At 40.1% G+C, this 24858-nt stretch overlaps 2 protein-coding genes across 2 annotated transcripts in view; one reads left to right on the top strand and one right to left on the bottom strand.

Moving 5' to 3' along the window:
* Positions 1 to 510: 510 nt before the first annotated feature.
* On the bottom strand, positions 511 to 3684 carry trmt12 (tRNA methyltransferase 12 homolog). Its single transcript, XM_052071149.1, has 7 exons — positions 3514 to 3684; positions 3202 to 3349; positions 2934 to 3132; positions 2698 to 2848; positions 1742 to 1851; positions 1416 to 1573; positions 511 to 981 (listed from the first exon to the last, which is right to left on the bottom strand). The coding sequence occupies exons 1-7, from the start codon at positions 3564 to 3566 to the stop codon at positions 610 to 612; spliced, it is 1191 nt and encodes a 396-aa protein (XP_051927109.1). The 5' UTR covers positions 3567 to 3684; the 3' UTR covers positions 511 to 609.
* A 1783-nt stretch (positions 3685 to 5467) lies between these two features.
* Positions 5468 to 24858, top strand: part of zdhhc9 (zinc finger DHHC-type palmitoyltransferase 9) — a 28751-nt gene continuing 9360 nt past the window's right edge. The window contains exons 1-6 of the mRNA XM_052071309.1: positions 5468 to 6181; positions 16307 to 16467; positions 19133 to 19291; positions 21815 to 21952; positions 22302 to 22350; positions 23116 to 23218. Of these exons, the coding sequence (XP_051927269.1) occupies positions 6018 to 6181; positions 16307 to 16467; positions 19133 to 19291; positions 21815 to 21952; positions 22302 to 22350; positions 23116 to 23218 (774 nt within the window). The 5' untranslated portion in view covers positions 5468 to 6017. The remainder of the gene's footprint in view (positions 6182 to 16306; positions 16468 to 19132; positions 19292 to 21814; positions 21953 to 22301; positions 22351 to 23115; positions 23219 to 24858) is intronic.

Raw genomic sequence — 24858 nt, 5'->3', positions numbered from 1 at the left:
AACCATTTTTACACAGCAATATTTGAGAAAAAAACAATTCATCTGGAGCCTTCAAAATGTTTACACAGTATCTCTGTTACTAAAAGCCTCCAGACATGGAATGTCAGGGGTGCAGCTCAAATAGAAACAACAATGGTAGGTACTTAAACCTTTCCCAAAATTTGGCTTGTCAAAATCAAAGGAAAATGTAAGAGTTGTTGATCGCACATTTTTGCAGATTAAACACGTCTATCACTTTTGCCTCTACATCTGGCAGTAGGTTAAACAATCTTCAACATGCAGTCTTTCTTAGTTGATCAGTTTCACAAATATAAAGGCTCAAAAAAGGAAGTAAATACATATTCACTGCTATGTGTACTGTATATATATATATATATATATATATATATATATATATATATATATATATATATATATATATATACACAGTACACACACACAGACACACACACGCACACACAGACACACACACCAAAGCTAGCTGTTTTAATAATCAGTCAACTCAAGTGAAACTGTTCACTGTTTTATGAATTACATTGAACCTAAGGAGCAGGACTCAGTGTTTTATGTGCATACTGCATGTATGATTGTACGTATTGTTATCTCCATTCAGGCTGGTCTGCACTCCAAGTCCAACACAACATGATGCACATGAGGTGCATATGACTTCACATGCTCAATGTGTTGGATGTTCGTTGTCCACGTGGTGGCAGTGAGTTTCTTCAAAAGACATGCAATGCGGTTCGCGACGGCGTGGGCCCAGGCCTGCCACGCCTCTCTGTCTGCTCTCTTCCCGGATACGCTGTTGTCGCCATCATCCACTGCATGCGATGCCACGACATTTGCGGATGTAACGTTTTGATGAATGTGTAAAAGTCCGCCAGTTGTTTTCTTCAGCAGGCGACAAGCGACAGGCCAGCCGTCCTCGGAGCTCGGAATGAGGCCCAGGTTCACCCGGTCTGCAATGTCACACAGCTGAACCTGAGAAGAAAACAAAAATATCATTTTTTAAAATAACAATATCCATCTATTGTCTATAGCACTTGTCCTCTTTCGCATCTTGGGTGACCTGGAGCCTCTCCCAGATAACTATAGGCAAGAGGCCAGCCAGCTAATCACAGCACATATGAAATATTTCATAAAAATGAGTTCAGCCCTCATATTTTTGCAAATGTTTAATCTTGTTATGTTATAAGTCATTGAATCACCATTTCAATAATCATGATTTCAATCTCAATCAAAATGATTGTGATAACGCCTATTGCCCGAAGTCAGCTGGGATGGGCTCCAGCATGCACGCGACACTTGAAAGGATTAAGCGGTTTCAGATAATGGATAGATATTATTATTTCCATTATCATCCAGCCCAATTGTACAGCCCATTGAGGCTGAAGAACACATACAAAATACATTACTTGTCGATTGTCCCCTTGGTGAACTGTACAGCGGTCATGTACTCGGTTGGTCACGAGGTTTTTACGCAGCGCCTCAACAGCATGTGGGTTCCACTCGCAGGCATGGACATGTGCAGCACCCGTGTGGACCAGATATGGAAGTGTGAAGTATCCTATACCTAATAACACAAGCAAAGTAGCAATTTAAATGATGCACTGTTGTTTTCTTGCCATCCAACTGAGCAAGGCTGCAGACAACAAAACAATGCTGAACAAAGCTTAAAAAGTCAGTCAAGATATTGATAGTGACGTGGTGCTTTATGGAAAACTAACTACATTTTCCTTACCTGCATATAAATCGAACACAGTCTCACCCCTGCAGTCAAACCCAGCAACCCGTAGCTTCTCTGTTATATTTCCAGCAGAGAACATGCATTTGCTGACATCAAATTCATACCTGCAATTAGACAGACAGACAGACAGACAGACAGACATCAGAGTCATAATCTGACAGGTGACGAAGTCAGAGAAGACTCAAAGCCCGGTGAAGGTGAAACATCCGTTTGCATGACAGCCCGGTTACATTGCGGATATACACTTACCAACTGCCTAGCCTTACAGCGATGGCCGAATATCAAAAGATCATATCATATTGAAGTGGAAGTCAAGTCAAAACTTTTATTGACAATAATCAAATTCAATTTAAGAGCATGGGTGTTTGAAGGTTTACAATTGCCGTAATATCCGTTCTAATTTTTAGCCCATCCATACTGTGTTAAAATAAGCTACTTGACTTTTGTTGTTTAATTGTCTTTGTTTTATGTGCCGGCTTGACAGAAAACATCAGTTAGGAGGGACAAATAAACAGCTTGAAGCGAGCACATTTAACCTTTTATTTACAGAGTTTTTTTTTAAACTATCTGTCCAACTTTGTCAAGCCACTCTTACAAATACTGGTACTAAAAACACCATACACTACACAAGGGGAATCATGCTCATTTTTGGCACGGTTCCAAATCATAGTTTTGGTTTCCTTCGGAGGGGCATTATGACTATGAACCCAAATAAATTTATGGTCACCTCATATTTGATACACACAACACATTGAAAAATAACTAGTTTTGAAATCAGAGGCAAGTAAAACCAGTTTGTTTATGTATTATCCCATTTAATTTGAACAAAAAACACTTGCAATACCTCAATGTTATTAAAATACATTGTAAAATAAAATGCATACATACACCCCACAAGTAAACAACAGGCGTAAATAAGTTGATCCTCACAGTGTGGGGAGGACACTCACGTAATGCCATTGTCTACATGTTTGACCCAGTTGTGCTCTCCCAGGAGCACAGTCACTTGAGGAGATCGGAAGCCGTTGCTGGATATTCGGCTCATCCTCGCCAGTCGTTTGGCTCCTAAGCCTTTGGCTACTGCGGGCCATAGCTGTTGATCTAAAATGAACAGAAGAAAAAAACGATTGTAATCCAACTGGTGCTCACTGAAATATATAAGAAGACTGGAATCCGGCAATATTACCGATTTTCTTCCATAAAGGTAGGGAGAAACAGTTTTGCCCCAGCAGGACTAAATCTCCATGTCGCTGGAAGCTCCGAGGGAGATCATCCTTCACCTCCTTCGTCCAACTTTCTCCATGAGATTCCAACAACTCCTGCAGAACATCTTCAAGCTTGTCACCCTTCCTCCTGTCTCTTCCCTTCTTGGCGAACATAGAAGGCTGTGGACGAGAAAGGCCAAGTTAGAACTGTATTTTAATTGCATCGTGTTAATAAAGTGTGTTTATTACCTCGCACCAAACAACTGTCACATCTTTGACAAAGGCAAGCACATTTTGCAGTAAACATGAATGTAAAATTGGCACAAGGACGGTCCCAGTCGGCTCTTTCACAATACATAAACTTCGGTCCAGGAAATCTTGGGACTGGAGGTTTTCCCTGTGAGTAATACACATACATAATTTTACCATTATGAGACGCCAGATAGTGAAACAAAAAGACAACAACGGTTACCTAAGTCAATAACGCAAGCTGATCGCTCATGTGGTCATTAATAGTCATGCTAACCGTTAACAACGTCAAGCCATTCTTTTACTGCTTACCTTAATTTCTGTGCACGGCATTGAGACACACGGAAGCAAGGCACCGCTTCCATTTCCAAGACAAAAAAAACAACAAAAACGAAATACGTTTACCTTTACAACATGAAAAAATGACACAGACAAAAATCGTAAACACTAAGAGCGGAAAAAGTGGAATACACAAGTGCTTGTTTCCAGGCGGACGGTTGAAACCGACGGACTCGTCAGAACTGTACAGCAACAGCACTAATATGTTTGTTAATGTGACGGCTAATGCTACACGAGAGTAACTTGTGTATGATCTTTGTTAATTCAGTGTGAATCAACCGATAAATTGATATGCAAAAAATTGAACGAGTTGCGCATACTATGCCGATAGAGGTTGTAAAACGGCTCACCTCTGGGGAGGTCAGTGACACTGAGCAACTTCACAAATACTTTCCTCTGACCTAAATGCACATGATGTATTGCTTTAAAAAGAAGTGTATTGATATGCATACATTTATGCTACCACACATTCCCATTTCTCATGATATTGACTTACATTAAATATTAAATATAACTTTATTCTTACAATAACTAATTATTAACTTACTTTTCAATTACTTTTATTCCCATTGGTATGGTTTCAATATTTTTAGAATTATGCTACTTGCTGCTGTTTATTTGCATATTACCTAGGTATGGGCAATAATTCAATATATATATTGCAACAGACGTTCAATGAATCTCAACACAAATTGCACTCAATATAATATTGATTCAAAAGAAATCAGGAATTAAACCCCGACCCCATCATTTTGCGTGCTTTAGGCAGCGGCTACAGTATGATGCTAGATTTGTGCCATCATTTCAAGCACCGAGGAGGACAGTGGAACACTAAAGTGCGTATTAATAGCATTTTGAATTGCATTTTTCCTCTTGATAGTTGTGTTTGATTTCATTTTTATCTCCAAACAATTAAATATATTTTCTCTCATTTAAAATATTTTTAAAAATGTGGGCCTGTGTGACTTTTCTCCGGGTGCTCTGGTTTCGTCCCACATTCCAAAAACATGCATGGCCGACTGATTGAACTGGTGTGAGTGTGAGCGTGGATGGTTGTTTGTCTCTGCGTGCCTTGCGATTGGCTGGCAAACGGTTCAGTGTGTCCCCCGCCTACTGCCTGAAGACAGCTGGGATAGGCTCCAGCACCCCCACGACCCTAGTGAGGATAAAGCGGTTCTGAAGATGAATGAATGAATGAATATATATATATATATATATATAAAATATATATTTAAATATAGAGATATAGAGAGAGAATGAAATAACACTTCTGCATCATTTTTGATGAACTCGTGCTCCGACAACATTGCTGTATTTTAATGTTGGCCATTATGGTTATCCTTGGAGCGTTTATTATTTTTTGAGGTTTAAAAAGTTTGAGAACCACTGCGGTAATTGGCCAAAAAGGTTTCAGTAATATAGTTGCCATGTTGAGAGACAACTTCTGAGCATCATAACAACAACAAAAATATTTGTCTGTACTGTGATAAAACAAAAATAAGGAAAACACATTAGAAAAATCACACCCCACCAAAAAGCTAATTTAAAACATAGACATTATATTTGATATTTAAGCTACTCAACAAGAGAGAGGAACAAGAGAATATAAGCCACCAAGTAATATTTGGAATTACTTGCTGCGGTTAAAATCTCGTCTCAGGACAACAATAATTTTGACAATTGCATCTTTATGTATTTTCTGTATAGATTCTTTTACATTTTATGGTGGGGCCAGAAAAATGTCCTGCAATTCTGCAATTACCCATATAGCCACGTCAGTTTTTTTTTTCCTTACTTAAAATATGTGCCTTGGTTCAATTAACGTGGTCACGTTAGAGTACTTGATGCAGGTGTACTATTACAGTGGTGCATTTTATACAGTCTATCTTTTATGCTGGCCCTTTAAGGGGAGACACTTGAATCTAGGCGTGTTTCCTGCTGCCATTGACTCAAACAGGGAATCTGGCATCCTGCGGGTGGAGAAGCGCACACTAAAGCAGCTATTTTCGATTTCCTTATGGGTATATTTGAGGTGTTTCATCTCATATGTTTTATGAGAAGATAGTGATTGTTTATTGGCGATTAAGGCTCTTTTTTCATATTATTTGATCGATGTGAAGTCGCTTGCCTGGTCAAGCGTTGACAACTGAGCTGGGTCAAGGTTCAATCCTCCACGAGTGGATTTATTATTTGTGGAGAGGCGGGGGAAACATCTGCAGCGAGCGCCCGTGGATGAATGTGTAATTTCTTCCAGCAAGGGCGTGAAGGAGCCGAGGTTGTTCTTCGCGTCGTCGTGGGAATGAGTTGCCGCAGAAGAGGAGCGCAAAGAGAAAATCAAGACTGCTGATGACAATGTGACTGCAACGCTTCTCTCTCGCTCTCTCGTTTTTTTAAAAATCGAGAACATGCAGAGATGTGTCACGTTGCTCAGTGAATAACATCTGCATTTAAAAAAATATAGCTGAAGTGTGGTCGTCATGTCGGCGGTGATGATAAGCAGGAAGGTGCGGAAATGGGAGAAGCTGCCGGGCAAGAACACTTTCTGCTGCGATGGACGAGTGATGATGGCCCGGCAGAAGGGAGTCTTTTACCTGACCCTATTCCTCATCATTGGGACATGCGCCCTCTTCTTCGGCTTCGAGTAAGTCCGATGTCATTTTAATAACCACAATACACTTACTTTATTTGCTGTAGAATTCTCCCAAACATCCACAATGTTCCAGCCAATGGTGAATTGAAAGGAATCCAAAGTTTAATGTCCTGAGAAACACATTTTACCTCCCATCCAACCCCACATATTCAATCCAGAAATTCCAGACAGAAGACAAGTAAGTGGTTTATTAGGTTACTTCTGTCTCAATTTCTCTGACAAATCTCTACAACACCAAAGTGATTCAATTTGGCCTCCTACACAAACGAGCAATTATAGGCTTCACTTCGATCAACAAATGTTTGCCATTTTTACACCAAACTAGACCATAATTTTAATTTTTGCACATTTGTCTGACCCGAGAACAGGGTCAGACAAAAAAAAAAAAGCAGGGTACACACACACTGACAATTGGGCCTAATTTTCGCATTTTAGTGAAGGATGCATACCCTTTGGAAGGGTTTCTTGTGGTGTAGTGTGTGCTAACAATGTATTTTTCCCCTCTGTCATCTGCTTGAAAAACGGTCTGGGCCGATAATCGTATTTGTTAAATCTTATCAAAATTGTTTGAAGATGTCTCTGATAGATTATCCTGCAGGGTGGGGTGTGTTAACCAAATTTTTCTCCCTGAAATGCTTTCACCGTCAATTGTCCACGAGATGTTACAATGTTTCTCTTAATTTACAGTAATTCTTGGGTTCTTCGTTTTTATCAACAACATTGATGAGCTAACGGTAGATATGTTGTATATGTCCAACATATTCAGTCTCTCTGAAGGTTCATGCCTGACCACTCTCATTGAGGTGTTAAATATTTAATCGCTTTCCTGTGAGACAGAAAGTCTGGCCTTTATTTTAATGTTTTCTCTTCCTCCCAAAATGGTGGAATCATCTATTCTTCAAACATAGCCGAATGAAAACTGTCATGTTCCTTTTAAAAAGATGAGTGGTGTATCAGTTGGATTCACACTGAAAAAAGAATGAGACAAAATATGCAAACTCGATGTCCAAGTTATTGTTTTATTTCTATTTATTTATTTTTTTAATCAGAAAGACGAATTCGATCTTTAGATTCATAGATGAAACTGACAAAGTGTAAAACACAGGCCTGTCGAAAAGTTTTTGAAAACAAGACCAGTAGCCCAACTGGATTGTTATACTGCATTCTGCAAACAAATGTTAACCCTGTCAGGAGGTTTTTGAAAAGAAGAGCAGTTGTCTCAGACTCTACAAATATGGTGCATTGGGTTCGGTTGTTGGATCATTTGAAACAGGATTATTGTATTTCACAAATATAGCTGATTGGTTGAAACACAGTACAAAAAAGCCGAACAGTGCACCATTGATTCTGAAAAGGAGGCAATTCTTGATTGAATCCATATATTCAACAAAATTTGCCAATGGGACGTCTTCCGCTTGTAAACTTGAACCCCCTCAGGTATTTTTTTCATTTTTATTTTTTTAACAGAAGACCAATGTCACAGTTGGACTCTTCTATACCATAAAAATGGTCTATTGGGTCTTTGAGTGAATGTTTGTTTGCACGTTTGGGACCTGCCCATCCCATTCTTTTCTATTGAGTGGCCCCTTGTCTTTTTTTTGGGGGGGGGGGGGGAGTATGGGCGTAAGGATCTGTTTCGTGCAAAGAAACGAGATGATGAGGATGATGGTTCCCACTCAGACTGGGCAAGGCTCTGCCCAGACTAATGGCTGGAGGGTTGTTAGTGCGCCACGTTCATATTACAGCCCAGCTTAATTATCTCTGGTGGAAGGATACATATTAAGGCTGAGAACTGGGTGTAATTACTAAAGTCATAAGTAGACCACATGCAAAGATATTTGCATGAAAATACCCCGAGGCTTAACGTGTCAGTGGTGCCTCAAGATATGAGATCCGTTAGTTCTGTTCACTTGAATCTCAAATCATCTTTCCCCTTCAAAATGAGTGAAAATGCCATGAATCTGTTCTCGTCTTCCCAAAAAACAACACAAGCTTTTATAATGTGTTATTTTAATGAAAATAAATAGCACTATGTAATGCTGTGCTTTGTTGGTCTTAACAAACATTAATGTCACAATTAAATATCATTAAAAGAAGGTTTTTGTCACTTGGCGATTGTGCTTTTGCCTGCCCTGGCACCCTTGTAGCTGTATTAGTTAGATGGATATACTGTACTTTTTAAATGGATTTTTGGACAGTATAGACGCCTAATCTCTTCTCATCTCCTTGCAGAGGAGAAAGAATATTTGGCCTTGAGTACTCTTACAGTCAAGTGAAATTTTAAATGTACTGCGGCACTGTTTGTGTTCAAATATCAGTTGCTTTAAAGGGTTATTTATGCGTTTCCCAACATGTGTTAGCATTAGCATTAAGCTAGTGGGCTAAAGGCATTATCTTAACTCAAAAATGTCAGCCGAATCATGGGTCGTATCTCAAAAATAACCCATAAATCGGGTCACTCGTATCTCAAGGCACCACCGTATTTATATTGAATAGTATGTGATCATTCAAGTTTTTTTTTCCTATTCTTTTTTTCATGGCATAGAGTTCACCAAATCATCATATTATGTGCAAAATTGAGCCCAGAGCCCCACGGGGCCAAGGACAGAAGAACGGAGCAGACAGTGTCCTCCTGAATGGCTTTGATCCAACTTCAGGCGAGCCGAGATCTCTCTTTTGTTTGCAGCTGTAGGGCACTGTCTTTTTAGGGAACCTTCCTTTATCCTTTCATTAGTTAGTGTTAAATTGTGGAAACGGAAGACTGGGTACGCAATATGAATCGAGCTATTTGCAACAGATAGCCAAAACGAGAATGTGTGTCCAGGTTGTTTGTTTGCTTTCTGGGATGAATTGATTTCTTTGCAGCTCTTGTGGGATAAACTCTTAGTTTTATACCCTCTGGCATTATGTCGATCCTACTCTTTGGAAGATGCTGTGTTCCAAGAAACTGTGATAGTCTCAAATTTCAGATCTCTGACATAAATAAAATGCACTTCGTACATGCAAAATTGAACAACCTCTATTTTTTCAATTTAAATGACACCATTTTACTGTGCTGAAAACATCTACTTTTATTTACACTTTGGCAACCTCAGAGTGAACATTATTTAACAATTTTTGTTTCAACTTTTAAAATGGTAGTCTCGTGTGTACATAACCAAACCAACAATGGCCAGATGAATGAAGCATTACACCTTCAGTGACCTCCACTGAACCCCACATTACTTCTCATAATACTGTACATTGTGTCCAAGAAAAACATACACCAATGAATATTGAAAATAATTTTGGAAAAGCCCTGCGAAGACAAATAGTTGTTACGTCTGTATGTAGTGTTTTGTTGTACAGTGACATCACCAGTATAGCTTGGTATACATTTTTCAGGTTTTGGAACACAAACGGTGCAGTAACAAAGCTAGACAGACAATCTAACAATACACACAATCTTATATTCTGTCAGAAACTATTACTATCACGTCAGCTTACGGAGTCACTTAGTTGTCAAACTCTTCTGCATTATAGGGCCTTGCTGGTGGCCGAGGCATTCATACCAGATGGAGCACAATGTGTGGCTGCAACAGATAAATGGCATTTCCATTCATGTCAATGGAGAAAGGGAAGACGAGAATTTCTAGCACGGTCATGAAATGAGTGAAACACGTTTGTCAAGGAACCACTATATGTGTAAGGCATAAGTCATGAATCAGACACTTTCAAGCCTGTACTATGGCAAAAATGAGGTGAAACTGGCAAAATTTAATGAGCACTCAATTCAAGTTGAGTCCCCATTAAATTAAAAAATCAAACATACGACTGTTCATTCCTAGTTATCAACCTTATTATTATGATTGTTATTTATTTTTATGCCAAATGAATCCTCACTTGATCTGCTTGGACATTTGTGTGCGTGCGTGCGTGCATGTGTGCGTGTGTGTGTGTGTGTGTATGTAAAGCACGTTGATGACCACATACAGCTCTTGGCAGAAGGATCAAGCAACGGTAGCATGAGGACAGTGTCATATGTCTGTCCGCCCCAGGATGTCAGAGCATTTGCGAGGATATTCATTCTTTTTCTGTGGTCACTTGCATGTGTGCATGTCACCGGGCGGAACCTCTCGTTGTGTCCGGCTGTCTACTCAGGGTGTGTTGCATGAGGAAGAAGAAGAGGAGGAGGAGGCGGCATTTAGAGCTGAGCCTGCAGAGAGGCTGCGGATCTTGTAACAGACAACGAAGCTTCCCTCAGCATCCAGCCGCACCCTGTCTCACTGCCGGCCAATAGGAAAGTGGTGGCTGGGTTTAGTTAATTTAGCAAGAACTTGCCTTCAGAGTCCATGCTCCATTTATCTGACACACATTTGCAGGCTTTGTCACTGGTTTCCTTTCAAAGTTTAATTTGTATTTTTTTCACTACATTTGTATAGATTTTTTTTCCTCCTAAAGGGATGCCAGATAAATTGAGCAGCTTTCTGGACCGAAAAGAACACATACTGTTTTTTTTCCAATGTAGGTCAAATTAACTGATCATTATTCTTTTGATGCAACCACTCTAATCTTTAATCCTAGAAAACTACCAGTGACCCTACCTCGCATGTATTTTCGCTCTCATATGGTATTTAAACGTTACATAACCAGCAGGATGGTTTAAAACCGGAGAACAGATTGTATCCTCTCTAGTTTAAGACTACCCACTTTCACATCCTCTGGATTAGTTTTTCAAAGAGTTATGAAGGGCGCCTTCAAACCAAGATATTTGCTAGATGGATGAACTGCCAGTTTGCCGTTCACATCATTGGTTTGTTCCACATTGCTTGTGCTACTTTTACACCTGAGCTCACAAAAAGCCTGGCTACAACTCTGATAAAAACAGTATTATCATTTCATAAGCCTAACCGCTGTTATGCAGGTGTTTGCGCAGTCTTTGAATAGTTCTAAAGAGCCATGAACATAGCCACTTTATTCAGCCCATATCTTTTGCGATCAAATACAACAGCTGGATGCTGTATTTTCCCCACAGATAATGCTGGGCTTTGAGGTGCTGCAGTTCTACAAGGGACACGTACAGTCATCGATTCAGATTATTTGGGGGAAATAATAATAATAATAATAATAATAATCCATTTAAGTGAAAGCGCTTTTCATCACATTCAAAGACACTTTACAAGAACTTAAAACACAGGATAAAAATGGGCATTTAAAACAAGCATACATAATTTACAAAAGCACATTTAGATGAACAAAAAGAAAAATGGGTAAAAGAGATTAAAAGGTATTAAAAGCATTGCGGAACAGGTGAGTTTTAAGGGATGATTTGAAGGATTGGAGGTCAGTACAGTTGTGGATGTGTTGTGGTAGAGCGTTCCAGAGGGTGGGGGCGGCAACAGAAGGCTCGGTCCCCCCAGGTTATGAGCTTGGTCACGGAGATGGCGAGGAGGTTTGTGTTTGAGGAGCGGAGATTGCGGGAAGGAGTGTATTGGTAAAGGTTGGAAAGATAGGAGGGGGCTGATTGTGAAGGGCTTTATAGGTGTGTAGGAGCAGTTTAAAGTGTGGGTGTGGGTGAGTAGACGGGCGGCGGCATTCTGGATGTACTGTAGTTTATTGAGGAGTTTGTAGGTTGTACCATAGAGAATGCTATTGCAGTAGTCAAGGCGGGAGGTGATGAAGGCGTGGATGAGGGTTTGAGCAGCGTTGAAAGAAAGTGATGGGCGGAGACGAGAAATGTTTTTGAGGTGAAAGAAAGCAGTTTTGGTGATTTGGGTGAAGTGTTGGTCGAAGGAGAGGTTATTATCAAAAAGGACACAGAGGTTGCGACAGTGAGAGGAGGGGGACAGGGTGAAGTTATCTATAGTGAGGGTAAAGTTGGAGGTTGTTTGGGTGAGGGACAGAGGACCGATTATAAGCAGTTGAGATTTAGTACAGTTAAGAGTGAGAAAGTTTGTTGGATTCTAATTAATCATGTCTGGAAGCATTTGAGGTCAATTGGAGTGCAATAACCTTAAAGCAGCGGTGCCCAACCAACGATCCGAGGGCCACTTGGTACCAGGCTGCACAAATTAAGAATAAAAAAATACATAAAATCATTATTGGAGAGGAACACGTTTTGTGACTGGGAGTGTCCATCAGTATCCCACCAGACTAGTGTTTGCCAGTCTAATGGTTTTAGCACGGTGAAACACTGCATATCTGCAATTACTTTTCTGTGGAACCTCTCCTCAACTGTTTACTGCAAACCCTCTAAGATGCCACAAGATGCCGCCAAAGACCAGAGAAATAGGAAAGTAGTAATTGCTGTTAAGGAAGTATGTTAAAGTGGCATTCATGTATTTTGACTGTTCCAATATATTTGTCTTTCGGGTCGGAGCTAACTTAAGTACGGCTTGTTATATGAAGTTACGGAGAGTCTTTGCTGCATGTTTTTGTTCAGCAGAGTGACTATTCAAGGATTCAAGCTAACAAAGGACGTATATTCATTAGTGCTTCATAAGAGCTATTTGTAGTTTTGAAGAGGATGTTCAAATGAACTAACAAAGGTTGTGTGAGGTTTTAGCTGCTGTGAGTACACAAAGCTCCATTCTCATCACATATTTACCAAGGTGTAGTCGCAAAAGGACAGAAGTTATTTTTTCCCCCCTTCCCATTTTATTCCAGCCTCTGCCCTCGAAAAGAAGCAGGCAGTCAGAGTGTACAAATGTTTCTGTGACGCTGTTGTGTCAAACTCGTAGTCCGTGTCCCGGCATAGCCAGTTGCATTATGTATCATGTTGCATGACTCTGGCAGGTGGAAGGTGGGGACAGCTTGTAATGGGGAAGTAGTAATAAAGGTTTATGAGTCACTTCAGTATGACAATGTGTTTTAAACCTTGCTTCAGTGAGTGGTCTTAATTACTTATGTCTTACCTTATTTTGAGTGTTTTTCTCTTTCTTGTTTTGCAAGGAGAACCTTGTGATTAAAGTCCTTGGTATATACACCCTAACCACAATCAGACAAACACGTGAAAGGAAGGAGCATCGATGTGTCCATGATAGCTTTATTGGCTGCTATATAAACAGCTGATTCCAGGATTTTACAGGAAGTGTTGTCAATTACCTAACAATACATTATTACGTCATGCGAATCATATGCAAAGTTCAAAACATTACGCCAAGATTATATGGTAGCTATCGAGATATGGAGAATAGGTCCTCCACCAAAGTTTCAAATAAGTAACACAAGCTCCATCTGTGTGTGTGTGTAATCCAAGCACCACATAATAAGTAGCAAGTCAAAGCAGTGTGACACGCACATGTTTTCAGATAATAATTAGTAGCAAGAAACTTCAGTGCCTTGCTTTGGATCAGGTTATCCAGCTCGACTGTCACATGCAGCTGGGCTTGGGCAGTCATGGTGGCTTTAGAGTGTTGTTATATTGTTATATTCCAGCCAGAAGTCATGAGGAGGCATTACAACGATGTTGGGCAAAATGGCATCCAGTTTTCCAGGATATGGAAATGCTATTTAGTTGACAGTTGAGCAGGACGTGGTTTCGCTGTATTCAGCCGACACGCCCAATGGCATTTGAGAGTGGATACAATTATTTGGTTTGCACTTGAATAAATTGGTGAAATACATTCAACTTTGAGGCACAAACAAAGCCCTAGTAAGATGGTTGAGGAAGAAGATTCACTTGTGATCAGATCAATAGGCCTTGCAGATGAAATCATCCCCCCCTCAGGTATTGACCGGGAGATTAAGTTCGTTTTTTTTTTTTTTTCCCTGCTCATTCGGTGAGTGATGACCTCACAGTGTCACCATAGCATCGTCAGCCTGCTCCTCGGCTGCCCGGGAAGCGCTCGCATCCACGCAGGAAGTGCGGCCTTGATGGGAATCAATGATAATGTGTGACTCAAATGGCCACCAGTCAACTATGGGCATGTGAGCTGCTCTGACAAACAACCCATGTGCCATTTAGATGCTCGGTCCAGAGGAAATGACTTGAACTCTGCCTCTTGTTTCCTATTGTGGGAAAATAAGAGACAGATCAGACCAGTTCTGCAGGTTTGTGTACTGTCTGCCAGCACAAACTGGTGGACTTTGCTTTTTTGTTGTGGTTTGCTGACTCAGTTTGTTTCACGCCCTTTTATTTATTTACAGTCAACTCGTGTTTATCGCAGGGGATACATTCCAGGCCCACATGGAATTGGTCAAAATCTGCAAGATGCAGTGATTTTAAAAAGTCTACACGCCCTTGTCAAAATGCCAGGTTTATCAAGTTGAAAACAATGAGAATAAAATAAATCATTTCAAAGCTTTATTTTCCATCTGTAATGTGAACTTTAACCTGTACAACTCAATTGAAAACTTTTTTTAGTCTTACCCGAGATGATGTAAAAGTGAATAACTGAAATAATTAAACGACTTTACACAAACCCCGGAAGGGAAATTTTGCTGTGTTCCTTTTAAGTGCCCTTGTTTAACCCCAAATAAAGTCAAAATGTTCTAGGTGGCTTTTCCTGACATTTTTGTTGTTGTTTTCCAGCAGAAGCCGAAAGGTTTTATGCCAACACTGACAGACAGCGTTTTCGAAATCCTCCCTCCACCTTGTCTAAGACCCCCAAGTTGAGGGTTTGAAGACATCACATTTGACTGGCAAATATTTGGGAACAGAAATGAATGAAAAAAAACCCCATTTATTTCTAATGTGATAGTACACAGTGAAACAAACAAACAAACAGTCCAGTCTTTTAAAGCCCCCAAATGATGTTGTGGATTGCGGAGCATCTTCTTGTGTCACTAGAAGAATTTTATGGAATCTTTCAATGCTCATTCGTCTCGCTGGATATTTATTTGTGTGATCATTAAAGTCCTTGCATATTCTTTTCCCGAAGTTGTCACTAGCATGCACTGTTAAGCTCCTTCATGAGCCTCCACAGTGCAGCTTCTACAGGATGTGGCACAACAGCTTGAAATGAAGTAATAATGTGACATAATGGCTAAATGGTTCCAGCTACTTGGGAGGTAATCGCAGTTCTTTGCACTGCAGCTACTGATGTTAGAAAATTTGCAGTAAAGGCTTGGATAAAAGTAGCAAAGTACTAATATACGATAATTACTGGCAAAAGTAGAATCACTGATTTAAAATCCACACATCATCAAAACCCTTTGCTCCCAGAATGTGTACTTCCCACCACTGGATTGCAATTAACCCTGTGTATGTTTTACTTTTTCTTTGGCTTTCTTGTGACTGTTGAACTGATGTTAGTGGACAATTTTAAACAGTTCCAATGTGTTTAATTTCTGTATTATTAAAATTCCCAAAGGAGCTTTGTCACAATTCAATGCTAATCCGTGCGACCATCAAATACCAATGCCAATGCTTACCTTTTGGATTTGCTGTGATAGCAGGGGCGTTGCATGTGGATGTCTCTGCGTCATAATCCTTCTGACATCTTAATTCCATGGCCAGACTGCAGTTGCCTCTTGAAAGTAGCTCTGGATATTCACCTTGCCAAGCTGATTATGTCATGGGTGGAGAAACGTGTGGTGGCAACATCAATGTAAACTAGTCCAGCTGTTCCATCAGAATTTGAAAACATTTCCAACGGTTTGATCACAGACACATTTTCAGAACGAGAAGCAAATAAAAGATTGATTTGGTTGTTTAGCTTTACGCTTGATGTGCAAGCAGGCCCTTCAGAGATGCAATGATTTCTAAAAAAAAAGAACTATTCAACAGTACATTTTCCACAGTAGATCCCCTCTAACACCGTTTCATAGTTTTTTTGGTCTTTGTTATAACAGCGATTTGCTTTATTTCACACTTTTGTTAGAACGCTCAAAAGGTGGCCAGGGTCCTGGAGCAGTTTGTATTGATTCAAAGAAGTGTTTTTTTTTTTTTGTGTGTGTTTTTTTTGCCCCGTGATTTATGCTGCGTCTCCAGTCCTCCAGACTGTGAGGGCAATGTGGCAGGATGTTATTTATTCCCAGCTCTGACATTAAGATGTCCCAGTTTATGACCTCATGACCAGAACAGCAGTTGACCATATGCATGGTGTGTTGATGTCCTGCCTTTTTACACTCCATATTTATGGATGGCAGGAAAAGGTCTAATGCACCATTCGTGCCCTTTTTTTTTCCCTCTAGGTGTCCGTATCTGGCTGTCCACCTGTCCGCTGCCATCCCAGTCTTCGCCGCTGTGCTTTTCCTCTTTGTCATGGCCATGCTACTGAGGACCAGCTTCAGTGACCCCGGTGTCCTTCCTCGCGCTCTTCCAGAGGAGGCCACATTTATCGAGATGGAGATCGGTGAGTTTATATGGGTTTTAAACACTACACGTTAGCTTATTTGCAAATCATTTTCCATTATAACAGGGACCTGACTACAATCGCCAAACGCTAAACATTCAAACCTCAAATCATCTTTTCCCATTGAAATGAGATGTCATTAATCTGTTACATTTTCTCCCCAAACCAACAAAAAACTGTTCCGTCACGCTGCTTCACGTCGTCTCCTGTCAAGTCACAGACGGCATGAACAATGTTGAAGCAGAGCGGGTGAGCGTACACGAATATATTTACTGACGGCTGAAGTTGTTCAGTAAATCAGTGGAATAAGTTCCAAGCCAAATGCCACAATAGAAACATTTTGCATTCACAGCAGATGAACGCAATTTGCCCACCTACACCGACGAGCTCGTATGTATGTCACATTTGTGTGTAGAACGTCTGAACACAACGGACCTCAAAGTCAATTTCCCGACGGCTTGCATGTAAGAATGCTTTTGCCCAACAATGCAAAGAGAAATGTGGCAGCGCAAAATGCCGCACAGTCACAGTTGGCATTGCTGTATTTGGCAGCTTTATAAAGCTGCCAAATATGCGAAAGAGATGCAGCCAAGGAATGCTACACACTCGGTAGGGACTGCAAATGCCATTAAAATGTGGATTTCCCGTACAGTCATTCCAGCCTTGCACACAGGTGTAAGCGGACATTGTGAAGGCTTTGATAAGAGATTTCTTTGTACTCTGTCACAACAGATATGTGGCTGGATGTGTTATGTGTTAATATTTAAGTTCACTTTTTGTGAACAGAAATTTCTTTACATTTTTTAAATCTAAAATATATTCTTGATTGTTTTACATTTCAATGCCAAATTTCAATATTCTTGAAAATTAAGTTACCTACAATTGAAAATCATTTGGATTTGAATTATTATGGTCTAATATAATTTTTTTGTGGGATAAAAAACATCAACAGTATAATAATTCACCCTGATGGTTTCTGGTAAAATATACAATCTTAAAAAATGTTTTATTGCTACAGACCTAGTAATAGCGGCAAATGCTCGACAAATAAACTCTAATCCCCATCTCTCCAAGCAATTCTGTTGCTCAGTCCCTTGACTGCCTTTTATGACCATGGAAGTAAATCACAGTGCTTTATTTCTGCAATTTCTCCAACCCCTGCACGTGAGGTTGCTCTTTCTGTGTGAAAGATTCACAGCGTCCTACAGCAGCTATCTCGCTTCTCAAAAGTGGTCGCGGGTGGAGATTCGTGACAGGGGATGGCTGTTAAAGGCAAGGCTGAGCCACTTGCTCCTTTGAGGGGGGACAGCTGGCACCCAACGCTCCCCCCTCAACAGCACAGTGACTCATTCAGCTCGCCACATGGCAAAAAAAACCAAAACGCGGTTTAATTATTCTCATTATAAGCTCCTGATTTTCAGCCATTTTAAGAGGTAGAGTAGAAAATTAAGTGATCGTAGTGGCAATTTATTTAAGTGGAGCTTTCTGTCTGTTTCTTTTTTCTAATTTCTCCTGAAGGAATGACATCAAAAATGTGAACTAGAAAAACGGCCCCCATTACTATTTAGATATTTTACCAATTTTAAAATAGGCTGGTTTCAGTATTGAAAATGGATGGTTCAAGGCAAGCATTTTATGTGCCCTCCGGAATGGATAATTAATGTCTGCCTGTATCGATCCTCATTTTCATTTTAACTGCTTTACTAAGTTAAATTGGCTGTTCATTAAAATGGTTAAATGTCCTTCATACAAACCATAGGAAAAGGGTTCCTAATCATCGTACCCTTTTTAGTAATTAATACAGCACAACCCTCAAAACATTCAAATTTGTCTTTGTGAAGACCATTCAATTCAGAAATGCCCTAGCAGCTACGCTATCGCAACTGCTGGTAAATCTCCAGCCGAGGTGCTTTGTTAGCGATAGCACATGGCCCCCAGGGCGAAGGATAATGTGGAGTATGGGAATAGCATCCTCTTGGAATACACAAAGCCACTGGGGGCTCGCAGACTGAGCTGTGCTGCCTCAAGGGAGTGGCACATTTCCTGTGACTGTCATTTAATGACTCCTCGACTAGTTTGTCCTCAGTGCTAATGTATTATACGATGCTCCACCACTGTAACACATCTCAAGGTCGATAATTGCCTCCAGTTGACCTGCTCTGGGAGTGGAGGATGCAGGTGATGAAAATATAAAGCAATATAGGACAAAAAAACGAATGGCCACAATGTTGGGTGCACATGCATAATCTAATGCGGCGTTTTACAAAGTGTGGTACGAGCACTAAATTTTTGCTGCAGTTACCTTGAAAAAAGTAACTCAGTTACTTTACTCATTACCTGATTTGATGACTTCATTTTAAATGTGACCACCATTGGAGGTTACTTTATTAGTTCCGTTGAGCAAATGCTGACAACCCTGCTTAACATAAAAAGGACAGTTTTGTCAGTGCTTTTGGAAGTGCATTTTGAACAGCGACCATGAAGGATAACATTATTTATTTATTAAAAATAAAATCATTTCAATGGGGAAAATGGATTTGATACATAAGTAAATTGAGTTACGAGCTTGGTCACGGAACAAATCTGTCTCGTAAGTCAAAGTACCACTGTAGTTCTAATGCAAGTGGACCACGCATCAGTCTCAACTGGAGAATTATTTCCGCAGAGGCCGCCAACGGCAATGTCCCCAGCGGCCAGCGACCGCCTCCTCGAATCCGCAACATTGAGATCAACAATCAGATCGTCAAGCTCAAGTACTGCTACACATGCAAGATCTTCCGGCCGCCGCGAGCGTCTCACTGCAGCATCTGCGACAACTGCGTTGGTAAGCGTCAGCTGATCCTCTTCATTGAAGTGGTGTGTTTTTTGCTGTTGAAGAGATTGATGTAGAACTCATTGATTTTGACTTTAGTGTGGCGAAAAATAGCCAGCGGTGATCTCAGCATTCTTTTTGCTTTCATGGTGGTGATTTAAAATGACAGCTTTATAAATACATCTCCAAAAACACAAACTGACCCTATCATTCATACAAATGCTAGAAAATTGGGCTTCTGTTTATTTCTTGAATCAAGAGTGCCTCTTGTAAACACGCAAATACACAATCGACAATGACGGCTATTGTACCTAAGCCTAACCAATCTCAATTTTCATATCGTGCCCATTTTATTGCGCATTCAATTGTTTTTTTTTTCTTTTACATAAGAGAATTTTTTTTGGGCTCTAAATACATAGTTCTTCGATTAGCACATACCGATCTAATTCAGAGATCTGAAATCTGTACACAAAGTGTCTATTCGCAGTACATGAGCACAAAATTCATCCTTATCTCACACTTCCTTGTTTTCAGCCAATCGCACATTATTTGGTAAGAAGTGCTCCCAAGGTCAGTTTAGCCCCTGGTTTAACTCATTCACTCCCAAATGCGTTTTTAAACATCTTTTCAGACAGAGTCTAGAATTGGGTGGTACTGAATGAGTTTTAAATGAAGAAGCTAACTTGTTATTTTGGATGAAATCTTCTGCACCTCTCTATGAATTTTACTTTTGATTAACTTTTAATTTCTCACAGAGCTGTTTTTACCCAGCATATTCATATCAAACCCATGAACTGGAATTTATTTTTATTTTTAATTAATTGTTATGAATGTCTGACGCTGCAGCTATTGAAAACCCAAAGAAAAAACATAATGTACTGATTCTATTGCGTGACGGCAGTTCAAAATTTGCACGTGTGACTTGAATAGATCTTGACAATTAGTACAACCTCAGCTGAAAGCTCCAGTTTCTACTTAAAGGCAAAACTACTTCCATAATTAATTACACACCAACATTGTTAACAACACAAATTGGCCTCTCCAGTGAGTATGAGTAATAATGAGGATATTTGTTGTCTTTATCATCCACTTCTCTGTACCCAGTCAATCCCTCCATGGAGTTTCATTTTAGTCAGACTTGTAGCTTTTCTGCAATAAAAGCCTTCTTGGCAAAGGAATCAATGGCTACTCATCCTGTGCTATAAAGCCATCATGGATGTCAACACCCGCTGAAACCCGAGCGTCGGTAAATGAAGCTTACCGCCAACAAACCGCAGCGCCTATGTATCGTCTCCTTGCTACGCTAATCTTGCTCCATAGCACCGGTGCACAATTTGTCTCTGTGTTGTGCCATCAATTGTTTTGAGAGCCGACCTCGACAGGAATCTTTGGGCAATGAACAATGTAAGGTTTATGATTTTGACCCAGACAATTGATTTGAAATTCAGCAATGAAGATATGATTGCAGCGCAGACTTTCTGTAAGAGGACTTTGTGAATTTTTTTGAGGTCCGAATCATGGCTTGAATGCTTTTATTTGCTTTGATTTCTGAGCCAAAATTTGAGGTATAACCACTATGGTGCCAGCAAAAGCAAATGACTGATGCCTCTTCCAGTTCAAGTAATTGTCAAACGAAGCATATAACCAAGATCATGTGAAGTTGTGCATTTAAATAACTAAATAACTGTGCTGAGGAAAGTCCAATAGCTTAATGCTAAAACATGATGCAAAACACCATGTTGATGTTACACTGTTTTAATAACCGCGTAAACCAGGGGTGTCTAACTCATTTTAGTTACGCCTTCCCTTGGAGTGCCGTTATGTCAGTGAAACCACAAAATCATTACTTGTTCACAACAAATTAATAGATTACTAGTTTTGAAATCAGTCAGGACGATTAAAATAGTTTGTTCAATTATTGTTCAAGGGTAGGTTAAACATGGAAACAAAATAATTGTGAAATGTCACCGTTATTTTTTACGAATGACAATTTGACATTTTGGTGCAACATTGGACATGGGCATTTGGTAACAAGTTGGCACTCGTGATTTGGTTTCGCAGGTTACATAAATTGACCTGGCAGGCCGGATTTGGCCCCTGGGCCTTGAGTTTGACACATGTAGTGTAAACATTTGATATTTGGAGATCAGCAGAAGCAACACAATCGCAGACGGACAATTTAACAACAGTCTCGGCAAAAGATACAAGTGTTTTGAGTTATGGGCGTGGCCATGGAAAAAAGTATTGTAAACACACACACACACACACGTACTTTATAAACAAATGCGAATGTGTATTTTCATCTCTTGTCCATTTTTGCCTTGCTTCTGACTCTCTTCCTAATCATAGAAGAGTAGACGAGAAAGGAAATGAACAGTAAATATAGCCCGCCAGTAGAAAGCACCGCACAAGGCCATCTTTTGAAGGAGCAGCTGATTTGAATGTATTTTTAACCACGATGTCCTTTGATTGCCCAAAAAACTGGTTGATACACATTCCACATTTTTACTGTTGTTCTGATCTGTGTCCCTTCAGACCGTTTTGATCACCACTGTCCGTGGGTGGGCAACTGCGTGGGCAAGAGGAACTACCGCTACTTCTACTTGTTCACACTCTCGCTCTCGCTCCTCACCATTTACATCTTCACATTTGACATCGTCCACGTGGTCATGCGTGAGTATCCTGCTATCGCAAAGGAGGAGGAGAAAGGGGAGGGGAGTGGAGAAGTAGGCGTATCAAAGTAGGAAGGAATGCGACAAGACGAGAAGGGCCAGCTTTACTGACAAACGCATGCGTTATGACCTAAAAAAGATCTACTGAGGCTGGGCCTGAGGGATAGCATGAGGTGCATGTGACAGATTTTTCACACAAGCTACTTCCTTAAAAAAAAAAAAAAAAAACCACATCAATGATACATGATACATTTGTTTTTCTCCTTATTGCATAGTTTCATTCAACCTAACAAAATCAGCACTGTTTATTGTAGAAAATGTTTCACTTCTGTGTGTTGCTCTGTTCACAGGTTCAGTGGAGGATGGCTTTTTGAGTGCTTTGAAGGAAACACCGGGAACATATCCTTTTTTGTTTTTTGCAGTGGATATACAGTACTGCAGAGCCAAAAACATGACATGGGAACATATATTTTTTTTTTAATTTTAGTTGCAATGTAGGTAAAATGTCCACACAAAGTGTTAATTTGTGGCCACAAAATGAATTTATAAAATAAATTACATCCAAAATACACTTGCGCCTTGAGACATGAGTTAATTTTTTGGGGGGGTTTTTTGCTTTGACTGGTGACTGCAGACTTGATATACGAGTGCTGTGAGGCGGTAGTGAGCTCAACTCACTTAACCATAAGTAGCTGTTTGGTAAAAAGTGAACATTCTTCAGATACGGGAGTGAACAATTTCGCAAAAAGAGGCTTCAAGCTGTTCATTGCCACTCCCAGTTGCACAAGCACCGCAATGGCCATTGAAGTGACTGTTTAAATTATTTTTCATTCTGATTAATTATGCAACTGCTGTATGTATTCATAAAGTACACGACTGTATACTGTTGTTTGAATAGGGAAGTTTCACAAGGCATTCAATGCATCCAGGAAAAGTGTTATCTTTTCATTTAGTGCCACACCATCTGGATATGTCAGGACTCATAGCCATTTGTCCACTGGAGCCTTGGCAAGCTCGGCCCTAATTTTCTTGGTTTTGTTGACTGTTGCTGCTTTTAATCATCTTACGCAACTATCAGCCATTTTGTTGTCCCTGGCTGTGCATGCTGTTTGAGCAGTGAGGGACAAGTCATTTGTTCCCATATCCTTGACTCAAAGTTCTCACTGTGCTGGAGTTGCTGGTGTGTTTCTTCACGCTATGGTCAGTGGTCGGCCTGACTGGCTTCCACACCTACCTGATCTCGCTCAACCAGACCACCAATGAGGATGTAAGTCTTAAAAATATATTACCATACCAAACTGTTATTGCTTGTCACCAGTCCATTCTAGTCAAGCCACCTTTGACTACACATTCCCAATGTGACAATGTACTTTGTGCCTTTATTTACATTTCACACAAAGCATGCGCATTTACACGCTGTGCTTCTTGGTCCACTTTACGTATTGTGGTTACCAATTGTATTTTCTCAAATGGTTGTTCACACACTGACATTGGAAGCTCTACTGCTGAGCCCATTTGTACGTCGTAGGGGCTGAAGCCATCACTGTGAACGGTTTTAGAAAAAAAACATTCTTTTATAAAAATATGAGGCAGGAAGTGCAACATGGCTTGCTCTCAGATACATTTTCTGAAACAGGCACGTGACAAAAGATTTAAATTTAACTTCACGCTTGATTAGTAGGCAGGCCATCTCGACACCCAAATCTGTGTGTGTGTGTGTGTGTGTGTGTGTGTGTGTGTGTGTGCACATATAAATGCAATATGCCTTTCTAACCGAACAAAAGTCCACATATTCGGGCATTTTCCACATGAGAACCCAACTGAGAGATGAGTCTTGTGCCAGTCATATTTTATTTGTATCACATTTAAATTTAGACTGTCAGTAACAATATCAACAACTCTTTAATTCCTCACATCTTAACTATTAATTTATGTCAATTTAAAGACACTTCATTGGCCTTTGTGGAACCTGAATGACTTATCTTATGTTGTGCATTTGAGCACTGATTGGTGACCTTTCTGGCCAATCATCGCCATGTTTATTGGTCGCATGTCATCATTACCAAGCTTTGCAAAGTCTAAACCAGGGTTGTCAAACTCCTTTTGGTCGTGGGCCACATTGTAGTTACGGTTTCCCCTGGAGGGCCGTTATGAGTTTTGGGAAAACGTATAAATGTTTAATCCCCTCCACATATTACATACACAGCGTACAACAAATTGATCAATAACTAGTTTTAAAATCAGAATTCAAGAATAATGCCTGTTATTGTGGATTACATATGACAATTTGAAATTTTGGTTCAGACTTTAGCAAGCATCATGGAACTTGACATGCTTGATTTGCTTTCGCGGGCCACATAAAATGATGTGGTGGGCCAGATCTGGCCCCCGGTCCTTGACTTTGACACCGCTGGTCTAAACTTAAACGACTATAGCGTCTAAATGAGAACCAACTCTTTTTTGTTGTTGTCTTGTTTTTTAATTTTCAGTTTTTCTATGTTTAAAATTAGATTTTGAGTCTCCATCCAGTGTGTGTGTGTGTGTGTGTGTGTGGCTTCATATGCCTGGAAGGATAAACACTGATGGGGCATAAGACCACTGTGCATGTTACCATGACGACAGGACTGCCTGCTTCTTAAGAGAAGGACAAAGGATCAGCAAAGTGTAGCTTGTTAGACATCAATCAATAATAATGAAAACCTCACTTTACTTGAATGATAGTGAGTATGCTTATTATTACTGAAATACGTTTTGTTTGGATTTGCATCTTCTATTCCCACCATCTTTATCGCCATTAATGAAGTAATAATGTGCACTTTAGTCGATCTTTTTGCAAGCCCCTTTAAATTGAATTTGCCCCACCCTGAGCACTTCGCTCGCACAGAGACCATGAACGACTTCACGAGA

The sequence above is a fragment of the Hippocampus zosterae genome, chromosome 1, assembly GCF_025434085.1.
Source record: "Hippocampus zosterae strain Florida chromosome 1, ASM2543408v3, whole genome shotgun sequence".
NCBI classification, from domain to species: Eukaryota; Metazoa; Chordata; class Actinopteri; order Syngnathiformes; family Syngnathidae; genus Hippocampus; species Hippocampus zosterae.
This window is presented reverse-complemented; position numbering and strand designations above follow the sequence as displayed.